Source organism: Nannospalax galili, unplaced genomic scaffold (genome assembly GCF_000622305.1).
Source record: "Nannospalax galili isolate Female #2095 unplaced genomic scaffold, S.galili_v1.0 scaffold720, whole genome shotgun sequence".
NCBI lineage: Eukaryota > Metazoa > Chordata > Mammalia > Rodentia > Spalacidae > Nannospalax > Nannospalax galili.
The window spans coordinates 880,420-894,071 of record NW_008346927.1 but is presented as its reverse complement, the minus strand read 5'-3'; the positions used below and the strand labels follow the sequence as shown (position 1 = coordinate 894,071).

Sequence of the window (13,652 nt, the reverse complement as noted above, 5' to 3'; positions counted from 1 at the left end):
TGGAGCTTTGGGACAGTAGGCATTTCAGACTCACTCCTCAAGTAATTAATGCAACATTCCATAGAATTTTTTATACGTCAGTGCTAACCAGAAAGAAAGTAACTATAAAACTTTCCATAATATGTATTTTCTTTTCTTTTTAATATTTTATTTATTATTTTTATTTTTGTGTATGCGTGTATTACCTGCACATAAGTAAGTGCACCTGTGTCATGCAATGCCCATGGAAGACAGAGGAAGCTGTCAGATTCCCCGGAACTGGAGCACAGTTGTTAGCTGCCATGCAGGTGCTCTGATTCGAACCTGGGTCTTCTGCAAGAACAGTCAGTGTTCTTAACTGCTGCATTTTGCTAAAAATTAAGTGAAAGAAACTTAAAAAACAACAACAACAACAACAACAACAAAAAAAAAACATTTAAATTGTGATATCTGTTTCAAGGTTATAGGAATTCATTTCAGAAGAGACAGAGTTTTAAGGTAGTAGAAATAGAAGCTTATGTCCTTAACCTGAGTACTTCCTTGAGTCTATTTTCTTAAATAAATCACCTTAAAATAGTTAAACTTGAAAACAATAGTATTTAAATGTCATAAAAACTTGTCTTTTCTTCCCTTCTGCTTTTTCATAGAGGAACTCTAACAAGAAGGCCTTATCAAGCAGGACCATTTTGTACTCGATGTGGCACTCATGACAAATGCACAGATCATCTATGCAGTAAGATAAAGAACATGATTTTAACATGAAAAGAGAAAAATCTGTAATGCATAAGACTAAGAAAACTGAAGGGGCTGAACATCAGTTTCATTGTGATGTTAATCTTGCTCTTCTGGCTCTAGTAGCATTATGTCATCAGAGGAGGGTTGAATCAGTACACCTTTGGGTCTTTCTAAACTGTAGAGCCATCTCCGTTCTCCTTTGCCCTTTTCTTGCCCCTAAGAAAATACAAGAATATCAGAATGAAGTTATTCCCTGAAAAAGCTTCACAGCTAACTCCACAAATTATAGCCAGTTTGACGCTGGCTGCATTAAAGAAAAGAATATTCCAGAATATTTATAAAAAGAAACAGTAAAAAACACACATTTAATAGTTTTTTTCCCCCACTGTTCCCTTTCCCTAGCACAAGACCCTGAAATTCCCGAAATATTCAAGGAATAAAATGTAGGCAGTGTGTTATTAACTTTTCTTTTACTCCTTCCAAATGTAAGAGCTTCTACTCCAAAGGTTAATTATAGTTAGAATATACAATACTTAGAAGAATATTTCAAGCAACAAATTCATAGAATATTATGCTTTGGTGGAAAAAAAATCCAAAACAAACACACACACAAATGGACAGTTTCACTAGAAGATATTGGAGTTATTAGATACAACACTTGAAATAAAAGTGAAGAAGCCATCAGTCAATAAATATAAAATATATAAAAAATAGCTAAATGGAAATTTGAGAAATTCAGTAACAACAATGATAACAAGACCCAGACAGTTTCAATGGCAAACTAGAGGTGACAGAAGAGTCTGTCCATCTGGAGGGAGACTAACAAATGGAACACTGTCTCTAAAGAGAGAAAAAAAATATTTAATAAAAAAAATCCAAGAAAGCCTCAAGAAGCCTATAGGACACAACGAAATCTATTGGTGATTATTGTATGCCTTTTCTCATTTGAGTTGAAAAGTGTCGGGGAGAAGGCCTCGAGAAACAGAAATAAAAAAGAATGAAAGAAAAGAAAGTGGAGGCTGAAAAAAAGCACTGCCCCTCAGAGGAAAGAAACTAAGAAATAAGCGACAGCCGGCAGCTAGCAGGGGATGGGGGGAAGGATAGCTCAGTGGTGCAGTACTTGCCTAGTATGCTGAAGATTCTGGGTCTGATCCCAGGGACCTCAAAAGACAGAAGCTATCACTGGTACAGAAATAAACTGACTAAATATGGAACCAATTTCCTGAACTGGAAAATTGCTCTGAGAATTGCCAGTTTTCACTATTCACATATAGATGAAAGCAATGTAAGTTATAATGATGATCCTCATTTAAAATGCCAATAGGGTATTGGTACTGTGATTCTATATAATTGGTATCATGGCTCTATACCAATAGGGTATTCTGGCTTGTGGTTCTATATGGCCCTGTTTATTCCTCATTTCATACTTCGAGCTTCCAGAAATGTGGGGAAAAAAATTTACAGGAAACCAATACATAGGCCAAATAAGAAATTGCTGGGCATGGTGGCACATGCCTTTAATCCCAGCACTTGGGAGGCAGAGGCAAGCAGATCTTGGTGAGTTTGAGGCCAGCCTGATCTACATACTGAGTTCCAGGACAGCTGGGCCTACAGGGAGACCCTGTCTCAAAAAAACAAAACAAAACAAAACAAAAAAAAAAAGAAATCACATAGAAAATATGTTTACAGTAAGAAGTTTTTCCTGAGCAAACAAAACTCTATTTTGACAGATTTATAACTGCCAATCTTTGTTCAACAGGGAGAAATAGTAGCTAAAAAGGACTACTATAAACCCAACACAGGTGTGGAAATCTCTTTGAAAATAGCTTGAGAAACCAAGATGCTGGAAGGCACAGTGACTGTGTGGGTCCTGATTGAGAAAGGAAATAAAAAGACTTAAAAGCCAAAGAAAACATTGCAAATATATATTGATAAATCGAATTCAGTGTAAACAGTGGTAGGATTGGATCTGAAGAACAGAAGCAAAATAACAAAAGAAACTAAAACTAGGGATTGAGTTATTTATTTATTTATTTATTTGTCGGGGATCCTGCCCCGACACAGGAGCTGGGGAAAGGGAGGTGAGCTGTCCGCCCCTTACCCGCAGCCTCCGGAGGAGACAATCAGACTCAACAGGGAGCCAGTCAAGCAGGAACTCGTTTATTGCAGGCGTTACAGGGCTTATGAAGGCAAAAACCACAAAGGAAGATCCCCTCCCCAACCAAGAGTCCAATCATGTTAAAGGTGAACTTGAGCATGCACTCTCCTCTCCATAGCACAGCATAGCGTTCACGAAGTGATCACTGCTGCCAAGATGCACAGAAATGACAGGAGCCAATTAGCGATTCTTCAAAACAAGTCTGGCCGTGCCTCAGCCACTTCCTCTAGGCTCCAAACAAGTCTGGTCACACCCCGGCCATTTCCTCTACGCACCTTCTTCCCTCGCCCCTGACCTCTGGCCCCCACATTTATTTATTCATTCATTTATTTATTTATTTAGTTAGTTATTTATTTATTTAGTTAGTTAGTTAGTTAGTTAGTTAGTTAGTTAGTTCTTTTTTGAGACAAGGGCTCCCCGTAACCTCAGCTGGCCTCTACCTCCAGAGTTCTGGGATTAAAGGTGTGTGCCACCACGCTCAGCTTGAGAATGCAGCTTTATAAGAATACTATAAACACTAGGGAAGCGAAGTCTGGGTAAGTTGCTACCAAAGGCAAAGAAACCATGACAAAACCAAAAATGGTTCTCTGTTTAACAAATAACTACTGTGACTCTTGAATTCCCTGTTTCTTTCTGACCTGTAACCATAACTACAGAATTAGGATTTCCAATTCTTTTACAACTTCCAAATTTTACTTATGTTTTAATCATTGGAAAAGTTTAGTCTGAAGTCACACCGAAGAATGAATCCATAAAACTGTGGTTTCTGATTTCAGCTCTACAATATAGAATTCACTTTATACTGGTATGGTAGCAATTTGCACGTTGGCTATTGACAATCTCCCATAAGGGGAAAATTTTTATTTGCCCTCAAATTTCTCTACTATAACATTCAGTTCTAAGAGACAGTATTTTTCTTTGATCTGTAGTTTGCCACTCAACAGTTTACATGTAGCCAAACTTATTAATCAAGCACAGACAAATAGACAATTGTTCTGGGAACATGAAGTCACTTCCAGTGCAGAGTTCACAGGAGCACTTCCTCAACAGACTAGAAGATGACATTCACCAAAAGTTAAATGGAAAAACTGGAGTGAAAGAAATATTTGTAAGAACTAAATCCTAATTAATAGACTAAATCAAATCTGATGATTACAGTTATCAAACAAAATGTAAATAAGGCAAATTTAACAAGACAAAAATGGTATAATAAATACATGGGTACATGTATGAAATTGTGAAAGAACAAACTTTTCTAATAAAAAAGTGATAAAAAATAAAAATGATACAACTAATAAAACTTGGGAGGAGAAAGATATAAATTAATATTTTTCTATCATTTATATCCAGGGGCCAAACATATATCTTAAAAGATGATAAACATGAGCTGGAGAGACGACTCAGCTGTTAAGAGTACTTGCTGCTCTTCCAGAGGACCCGGGTTTGGTTCCCAGCATCCATGTAGGACAGATAACAAATGCCAATAACTCTAGCTCCAAAGGATCCAACACCCTCTTCCCACTTCCACAGACACATGCATGCATGTGCACACATGCTGGCTCCAAGAGTTCCATGGTTCTTGGCAAGAGTGCTGTTTGACAAAGTTCCAGCCGGATCATATTGTAACATTTTGATGACACATTGGAGCAATATTTTGGCTCCAAGTGTTTCGTGGTTCTTGACAAGTGTGCTGTTTGACAAAGTTCCAGCTGTACGCCGATGACTGCTACTCTTTTGGTGCATATCCCTTCCGCAATTACTCCTGTTTTTTCTGATTTGTATAACTTTCTCTTCTTTAAGTATTCTGATAACCAACTCTGATGATGGAATGGGAAACCAAACCAGGGAATTCTCTGCCTTTAGCAGAATTATTATGTTACTGAAACAAAATGAAAGTAATAGGATAGACGACTTCCTCCTGTGACTATGATCTCGTTTGGACCTGCATTTGTGATTAATAATGAGGCTTGGTTTCCTCCAAAAGGAAAATTTAGCATACAATAGATGCCCTGCTGCCTTTTACGGGAGTTTATGACTTTAACCCTAAACGGGGAACTATTGAGACTAAAGTTTGGTATAAGCAAAAACTATTTGGCTTAGGGAAACTCCTTCTTGGATAGAAAGATTAGCTAAGTCAGTAAAAAGCTGGTGGTGCATGACCTCTGAAGAAAAATTGCCTATTCTTTTACAAAGACTAAAAGTGATTCAAAAAGCCTTTAAAGATAAATGACAACAAAATAATAAAAGATATTAGAACAGAAAAAATAATCATATGACTCAAAGAGTACAAAATGTTCAGGAAGAAATAGCAAAAGGGAGAGGAAAAAGATAAATTGGATTATTGGTTAGACAATATATAAAGAGTTAGTTATTCCCATTCCCATGAGAAAAATAATTCTCTCAAATATACATGCCTACCTGTAAATATTAAATTCAAAGAATTAAAGGGCAAATGGGGGCAGGCTGTCTTGGTTTGATTTATGGTTTGATTTATGGTCTGATGCTTTACTGCTATTGTAAGCTTTCTAATTATAAATAAAGGTTGTAGAAAGCTGCTTTCAGAACAGAAAAAGAAGAAGAGAAGTAAAAGACATTCGGGCTGACCTCCCCCAAGAGCGTCAGTCAACAGCCTCTACTGAGAACTGCAATTGTGGTTTCTGGTATATTCATTTCTACCATTGCAGTTACCTTCACCCCTTCAGGCCCCAGACTCAGCTGGAGCTGGACTCCAGCACACACACATACACACATTCATATAAATAAAAAATAGAACTTTGTTTTGAGAAGTTGATAAACAATAGGTATATATTTAAATGTCTGAAGATTTAATCAGTCCCATCCATCTACCTACAAACTTCATAATTTTGGTTTATTAAGAGCTGAATAATATTTCATTGTATATATGTACCACATCTTCATTTATCCATTTATCAGTTTATGGACATTTAGTTGTTTGCAATTTATGACTATCATAAAAGGGCAGCAATGGACATGGATGAACAGGTATTTCTGGAGTAGGGTATGGAGTCTTTGGGATATATGCACAAGAGTGGTATGCCTGGGTTCTATAGTAGATCAATTTCAAGCTTTTTGAGGCATCTCCACACTGATTTCTATGTGACTGCACCAGTTTGCACTTCAACCAGCATTTGTCATTTGTTTTTTTAAAATCTTTGCCATTCCGAGAAGGCAGAATCAAATACAACTATAAAAAGAATGTAATAAATGAAAACTAGTGGTGATAAATAAAGACAGGCGCCAAGGAAGAATGCACTATAACATTATTATTTCCATTAAAGTATCAGTAGAAACCCATATACTGTGTGAAGAGAACCTACAGACTACAGTGTCTTTTTTGAAAAACACTCTGATGTAGGAATCATTATATAAGATATAAAATAAAACCAATAACAGCCAAAATAACCTTAAAAGTACAAAAGGAGTTCAGTTCATCTCTGAGGTGCTTAAAAAATAAATTCTAAATCTTCTCCCTAGAAATAATACCAATGCACAAAAAGTTATGTTGGGACTAGCTTTCTACAGGTATACACTCCTTTATCCTCTTAGTAGAAATCAAGAATGACTATCTGATCCTCTCTACCTAGTTAAGGAAATGAAAAGGAATTTGTTTCTGGAAAAGTGTTATGTTCTCATTGAACATATAGCTAAAAGCAATGAATGTCAGGCATTCATATAAGAGACTTAACTCTGCATCTTGGAAGCGAAAAGCAACTGAAAGCCAAATAATAAGAATTAAATGAGAAAATATGTAAACCTATCATGTTAACATGGAGTCATCTAGGGGGAGAAATAAGAGATGTTGCAGAGTTGTAGGTTATCAGAGTGAGAGGGAGCTTTAGAGCATAGAAGTGAAATCATGGAGCTAGAGTAACAGAACAATTATTAGAATCCACATCTCCCAAGCTCCACATGGACATTCTCTAGACAACCAGACTGACATTTACTAAAAGAGAGTATCATGTAGTTAATGCTTGAGTGCTAGTTGGAAGGGGAACAGCAAAGATCATGACATGATGCCTCAGAATGTGAAGAATGGTAACACTGTTACTGGGAAAATACTTACAGAGGTAGAAAATTTTTATGTAATTCTTTATAGTCTTTATTTTTCTTTCCAGGTAATGCAGATCGCGACCAAGCCATGTGTATGTATTGCTGTTCTTTATTTCTTGAGTAATTTAACCACACTATATGAAATCCAGCTTTTAATTACTTCTTTATTTACAGATTACCAATTTTGGTATCCACCTTGGGAAGTGCCTCGCCCAATTGTGTGTGACCCACTGTGCATGATTATTTTATTACTGAGAACATTATGTTTTATACTATGTGTCATAATTGTTTTCATAGTACAATCTCAGTTTCCAGATGTCTTTTTGGAAAAACAGATGATTCTTAGAAGTAAAGAACCTGTAGCAGATAAGAAAAAGAAATGTGAAGAAGAAGAGGAAGAGGAGGAGGAGGAAGAAGAGGACGAAATGGAAGAAGATGCAGAAGAGAAAGGGGAAGATGAAGAAGTGGGTGAAGATGAGGGAGACTGAGAAGATGAACCAACATAAGCCAAAAGTACAACACACAAAAAAAACAAGAAAAAAATTTAAATAGAATGTTGAGTTTTAACAAAAAATCTTAACTGTAATATTTCTATTTCATCTCTTTTCTATTCTTATTGAACAAACTTAAATTTGAAAACAAAAGCAGTATGAATACAAAGTATATATTGTGGAGAAAATATTAAGACAAGCTCTTAGACACTAAGAACAGATGAAATGTGATTGTAGGAAGAGCAACAACAACAGAAGCATTTGACCAACCTAATTATCTTGATTCCATTAAGGTATCCTGATAAAAGAAGGAATTTCTGTATTTCCATCTTTGCTTAGACATTTTGTAAATAATAAGTATCTGAAGTATAAAGTTAAATGAAGTTGTCAGATAAGGTACTTAAGAGCACTCCAAGTTTAGAACAGCCTTTTAATAAATATTGACTTGATTTTATTAGTACTATCATAGTTAATGGTAGTGGTGATGTTTTCCATGTGATATCAAAACATCAACTATTGTTTATATTTTTCTGCTTATTTTAGAATTAAGTGATAGTTGTCCCTCCTGTTGTCATCAAGGTCCAGTAAATGCAGAAATAATTAGAATTAATTAGCTGTGACTAAGCAATAAGGCTGCTTCTAAATTTATTTGATGAAATGTATTTCAAGTTATTACTTAAGTAGTTAGTATGTTTAATAGAAATTCACAAATTTATGGAAAAAGATAAGTTTATGTGTGATTGGTAATACTAATAAATTAATTGAATAAAATCTCTAGCATAGCAAAATACACAAATGGTATCAACTCATTAATTCTGGTCTTCTCTAGTGGTGATAGCATTATATTAGAAGCCTCTAGACGCTTGTTTTAAAGTTAGGCAAAATGATCTTTTTTTTTTTTTTTTTTTTTGGTCTTTTTGAAACAGGATCTCCCTGTAGCCCCAGCTGTCCTGGAACTCACTATGTAGACCAGGCCTTGAACTCACAGAGATCCACCTGCCTCTGCCTCCCAAGTGCGCCACCACACCTGGCTTGCAAAATGATCATTTTAAAAAGATATTTTACTTATTATTTTTATTCTGTGTGTATGAGTGTGTTGCCTGCACCTGTGTGTAAGTGCACTGTTGTGCAATGCTGGCAGAAGTCAGAAGATGGGGTCAGATCCCCCTGTAACTGAAACTACAGAGGGTTGTTAGCCACCTTGTGGGTGCTGGGAGCAGAACCCAGGTGCTCTGTAAGAACAGCCAGTGCTCTTAACTGCTGAGCCATCACACCAGTCCCAAAATAATAATTATTGAAAAAAAATTAATAACAGCCTGAACTATCCCCTTTCCCTTGAGTTTCAGGGCTGTGTTTGTTTCATTTACTTTATTTTTCAAGAGATCTGAATTTTAGAGATTTTAATTTGACTCTGTAAAGTCACCTGCTTTCTAGCCAGTATCCTGAGAAAATACATTATTTAGAAAAAATGGGGATGATTCTCTGTAGTGGTTTTTTTACTGTTATTACTGTACATTTACACTGTACTTCATAGCCTCCTAAAGTACCTTCACATCATTAACAAGCAGAACCACTCTGTGGGGCTGTTGCTTCTGTTTTAAAATGAGGAAATCTGACTTTGATATGTGAAATGGTTCAAAATAGCACCAACCAACAAATTCGTTTTTGAATATTGTAGTGTATTTATAAGTATAAATTCTTTATGACATCAGTTTAATTTCCATATCTGCTAACCTGCATTGTAACTATCTAAATTGTAATGATCCACAGCCTTCAGTGCAATGGATCTTCACCCACAACAATGAATTACTTGACAGTGCTCTTCACATCACCATATGATTCAAGGAGCTAAATGTCTTCACAATTTCTTTGCCAAGTCTGTGTTCAAGCTATCATCTTCTGGCCTCCTCCAACTCACATACCCCATGTTCTTGGAACCATAGTTTCTAACTTTCCTTTTTATTATATAAATTACAAGTTTTTTTTTTTTTTTTTGGTGAGCCTGAGAGATTAATAACATGAAACCCAGAGATGTTTGGGAGAATTACCCTTATTCTATCTTCAAGGCACTGAGTTTGGTTATGTGTTTTAATCAGATAACCAAATAGTTTGGAGTGGGAGGTAAGCATTTGGTTCATGCCTTAAAGTACTGTACATTCTATTCTGCTTTATAAAACTCTGAGAATACTGAAATACTTTTGGTCACAGTAATGTTTAGTAAGTGTCTTCACTAGATTACATACAAGAATGCTTCAGCATATGTCAAGGATGAGACAAAGAAAGATGTGATTCAAGTCAGGTTTCTTCATCTATAATTTCACTTCCACAGCCATACATCTATTAGTGACCTTTAGTAATTCTGTTAGTGCTCTCATGATCCTAGATAATATTGCTGGCTTTCTGTCTCTATCCTAATGCTCCTTGGCATAACTAAAAGTTTTCTGATGTTCTCAAGAATCTGTGCCTTGTATGTTCATCACTCTGTTTACATTGTCAATATAGTAATTGCCCAGAGTGGTTTAGACATGGCATAAAAACTTCAACTCCAATAGAATAAATGTATATGGATATATAGATACACACAGATGTATATCTGGCTATAACACAAATACTATATACAGACACCCAGCTATGGTTTTTTTTTTTTTTTTTGGCCTTTTTTGAGACAAGGTCTCCCCGGTAGCCCCAGCTGGCCTGGAACTCACTATGTAGACCAGGCTGGCCTCGAACTCACAGAGATCTGCCTGCTTCTGCTTCCTGAATGCTGGGAAAGGTGTGTGCTACCATGCCCGACCCAGCTATGATTTATAATAAGAGAGCCCTTACTCTATGTCTCCTGGTAAGAACATGCTATTCTTGTCAACAGAACAATAAAACCAGTAGTCACTCAGCAGATCAATCTGGAATGATGCTACTCTTTCTTCTATTCCTTGGCTACTATTCTCATAGATTCTTTCTACTGGAGATACATACTTGCAGAATATAGCATTTTTAGCTGACCAACGATTTCTATGTGGTATTAGATGTGATATTACCAGGAGATTCCACAGTCAAGCTCTCCTGAAGCTCCTTCACTGTGCAAAGAAACTATTGGTCGGATGGTGGCCCATGTTAGTATTCTGTGTCTGTGGATTAGGCACAGTAAATTCACACATTACAATTTTTGCTGGGTTTGAAGGAAAGAAAATCAAATCCAATGCCAGAAGAGATGCCTGTTCAAATGAGAAAGAAGCACTGACTTTTCCAGGATGAAAGAGCTTAATATATTCAAGTCCCATTAAATATAAACTGGTTTTCTAAAGAAAAGCACTATTTTGTCAGCAATTCCTCTCCATTATTGGCAGGCTGTACATGCAGACGTACCTAAATCATCACTGATGAGTGGAAGTTCAAGCAAATGGGCCAATAGGTAGTATTCGTCAATTCAGTTTGCTCATCATATTAACTCAGGGTAGTCAAAGGACAATTTATGTCCATTGGTTGAGTCATTTTGAGTAATTGGTCATCACATTTGATAGGTGTTAACCTATGAAAACTTTACATATTATTACTACCTCCATATCTATACCCACACACTACTGTCCCTTATTTTTAATCTTACAAATATTTTCCTTCTAAACCCTTGCTATCTAGCTGTGCCATCCCCACCCTCCATGTCACATAGCAAGTTCCAGGATTGGCGGGGCTACAGGGTGACCCTGTCCACCCCCCCACCCCCGCAAAGAAAATGAAAGAAAATTACACCTTATTTTTGTGATCTTCCCAGGACCACATATTGCAACCTAACCAGAAGACAAGCAGCAATCTCAGTTAGGGTCATTCATTAAAATACTGGCCAGAGGATGAGGTGGCCAAGTGGTAAAGGCAATGGATAGCTATTACCTAATACTGGCCATTACCTAAAACTGCAAGGTAATCAAAAACAAAGAAAGTCAGAAAATATCACAAACATGAGCCGATCGTGGATGGGATCTTAGAATTCCAAACAAGGATATAATTTAAATTAAGAAAACCCCTAAACCATGTATTAATATTGGTTCATTACTTATAAAAGTGTTAAGTATAAAAGTATTTGAGAGTTCTTATCTAATCCCTAAAAGATTTTAGAGTTACCTCTTCAGAGGGGTAATGTTAGAGTAGAAAAAAGCCCCATTCAAAAAAAAAGAAAGAAAGAGTGTACACGAAGTTGTCAGAAAAAAGTGATGGGGGAATATGGGAGATGTTGGAGGGGAGAAAGTGGGCATGGATTTGATCAAAACAATAAAGTTTTGGGGTTTTTTTTTGTTAAAAAAAACTTTAAAAAATTTAAAATTAAAGTGTTAAGTATAAGATGTTAGTAATAGGGGAAAGTACATGAGGGCTATATGAAACAGTACTATCTTCACGATTTTTCTGTATATCTAAATATGTTGTAAAATAGAGTTTTTGTTTTTTTGCTGGGTGTGGTGGTGCACGCCTTTAATCCCAGCACTTGGGAGGCAGAGGCAGGCGAATCTCTGTGAGTTCAAGGCCAGCCTGGTCTACATAGTGAGTTCCAGGACAGCTGGGGCTAAAATGGACCAAAAAAAAAAAAAAGTTTTTAATTTTAAGCCTTCATTAAATTAATTTGTTGTGTACAAATGTATGTCTATGTATATGTGTGTGCAGGTATGTGTATGTATGTACGTGTGTGTGGAGGCCAGACGTCCACATCCTCTATTTTTTTTTTTTTTTTTTTTTGAGACAGGATATTCCTGTAGCCCCAGCTGGCCTGGAATTTACTATTCATTATGTAGACCATGCTGGCCTCCAGCTCACAGAGATCCACCCGCCTCTGCCTCTGCCTCCTCAGTGCTGGGATTAAAACTATGTGCCAGCCAGGTGTCTTTCTTGATCACCTTCCACCTTAGTTTTTAAGACAGGATCTCACACTGGAGCTCACCAAATCATCTAGATTGACTGGCCACCAGGTGCCTCCTGTCTCAGTCTCCCCAACACTGAGATTACAGGTGCGTGCCACCACACTTGGATTTTTACATAAGAACTGGGGATCATAATTCAAATATTCGTGTTTTCACTGCGAGCACTTTACCAACTGAACCATCTCCCCAGTCCCTAGAAAATGTTTTTTTTATATATATTTTTTCTTTTTTAATAGTATATGAAAAACATATAAAATTCAAATTACAATTGTCTATCAAAAAATGTTATTGATGCACACACTTTCAGACATATAAAGAGCATGGGAAACCTGAGTGGGTTATGAAGGCTTCAGACTACAATGCATATCTGACTCCTGGAAAGGAGGTAGGAGAGAAAGGATAGAAGACAGTGTGAAGGCGTGAACTGCAAAGCATCTTTTTTGGAAATCTCAGCTCACACAAAGGGAACCATGACTCAAAAATCCTCATGGAGGTCTTCATGATGGGAACAGCATACTTGAACAAAAATGGCTTAGTTACTGAGTAACTGTTCAGATATGCATAACTTTATTTGAAATGCTGTGGCAGGTCTCGAAAGGAGCTTCTGCTGGAAATGTTCAGCTGAGTGCATGCCTCATGAAGAATTTTCTTAGAAGAAAAGCTAAGGGATTTGCCTCTGTGTGTTTCATAGTTGTATAACTGCAGTAACCGAAAATTTCATGTAGTTCAGAGCATATGTGTGGCATACCTTAAAGCTCTTGAGTTTGTGGGAGGAGATGAGAGAAAATACTCGTAATGGAAGGAGGGAAGGTGACTCTTCTTTAAGATTAGACTCTCTTTGTAAGAAATATAATTCCCGGAAGATGAGATGAGAATTGCAGTTGACAAGTGGTCCAGGAAGATATGAAGCTATATAGTAAGGTCATGTTATAATAGCCTGAGAACAAGTAACTGTGCTTTCCTAGACTTCAGGATTCTGGGCTTGCACAATGCAGCCCCAATCCAAAGGCAAGAACATATCAATCTTAAGGGAGAAGAAAGAGATGCAGTGATGAGTGACAGGTTAATGCTGGTGAATCAGTGACAGATGACAATTGAAGGAGTGGCCAAGAGAGGAGCATTGCACTCTTAGACCCCACAACCTTTTATCTAGCTACTCACTACTTTCCCTCAAAATAAAATCAAGAATACTAGTGAATACTAACTCAGACTACACTAATTATTGAGAATTCCAATGAGTATAGGATTAAAAAATTCCAATTAGAACATGAGCATGATCAGAAAAGCCATTAAGTAAGAAAAAGGCAACATAACAAA

At 36.7% G+C, this 13,652-nt stretch overlaps 1 protein-coding gene across 1 annotated transcript in view; it reads left to right on the top strand.

Annotated features, from left to right (window-relative positions):
* Glipr1l2 (GLIPR1 like 2) overlaps positions 1–7,431 on the top strand; it is a 29,797-nt gene extending 22,366 nt beyond the window's left edge. The window contains exons 4-6 of the mRNA XM_008843384.1: positions 627–712; positions 7,009–7,035; positions 7,118–7,431. Of these exons, the coding sequence (XP_008841606.1) occupies positions 627–712; positions 7,009–7,035; positions 7,118–7,431 (427 nt within the window). The remainder of the gene's footprint in view (positions 1–626; positions 713–7,008; positions 7,036–7,117) is intronic.
* Positions 7,432–13,652: the final 6,221 nt, after the last annotated feature.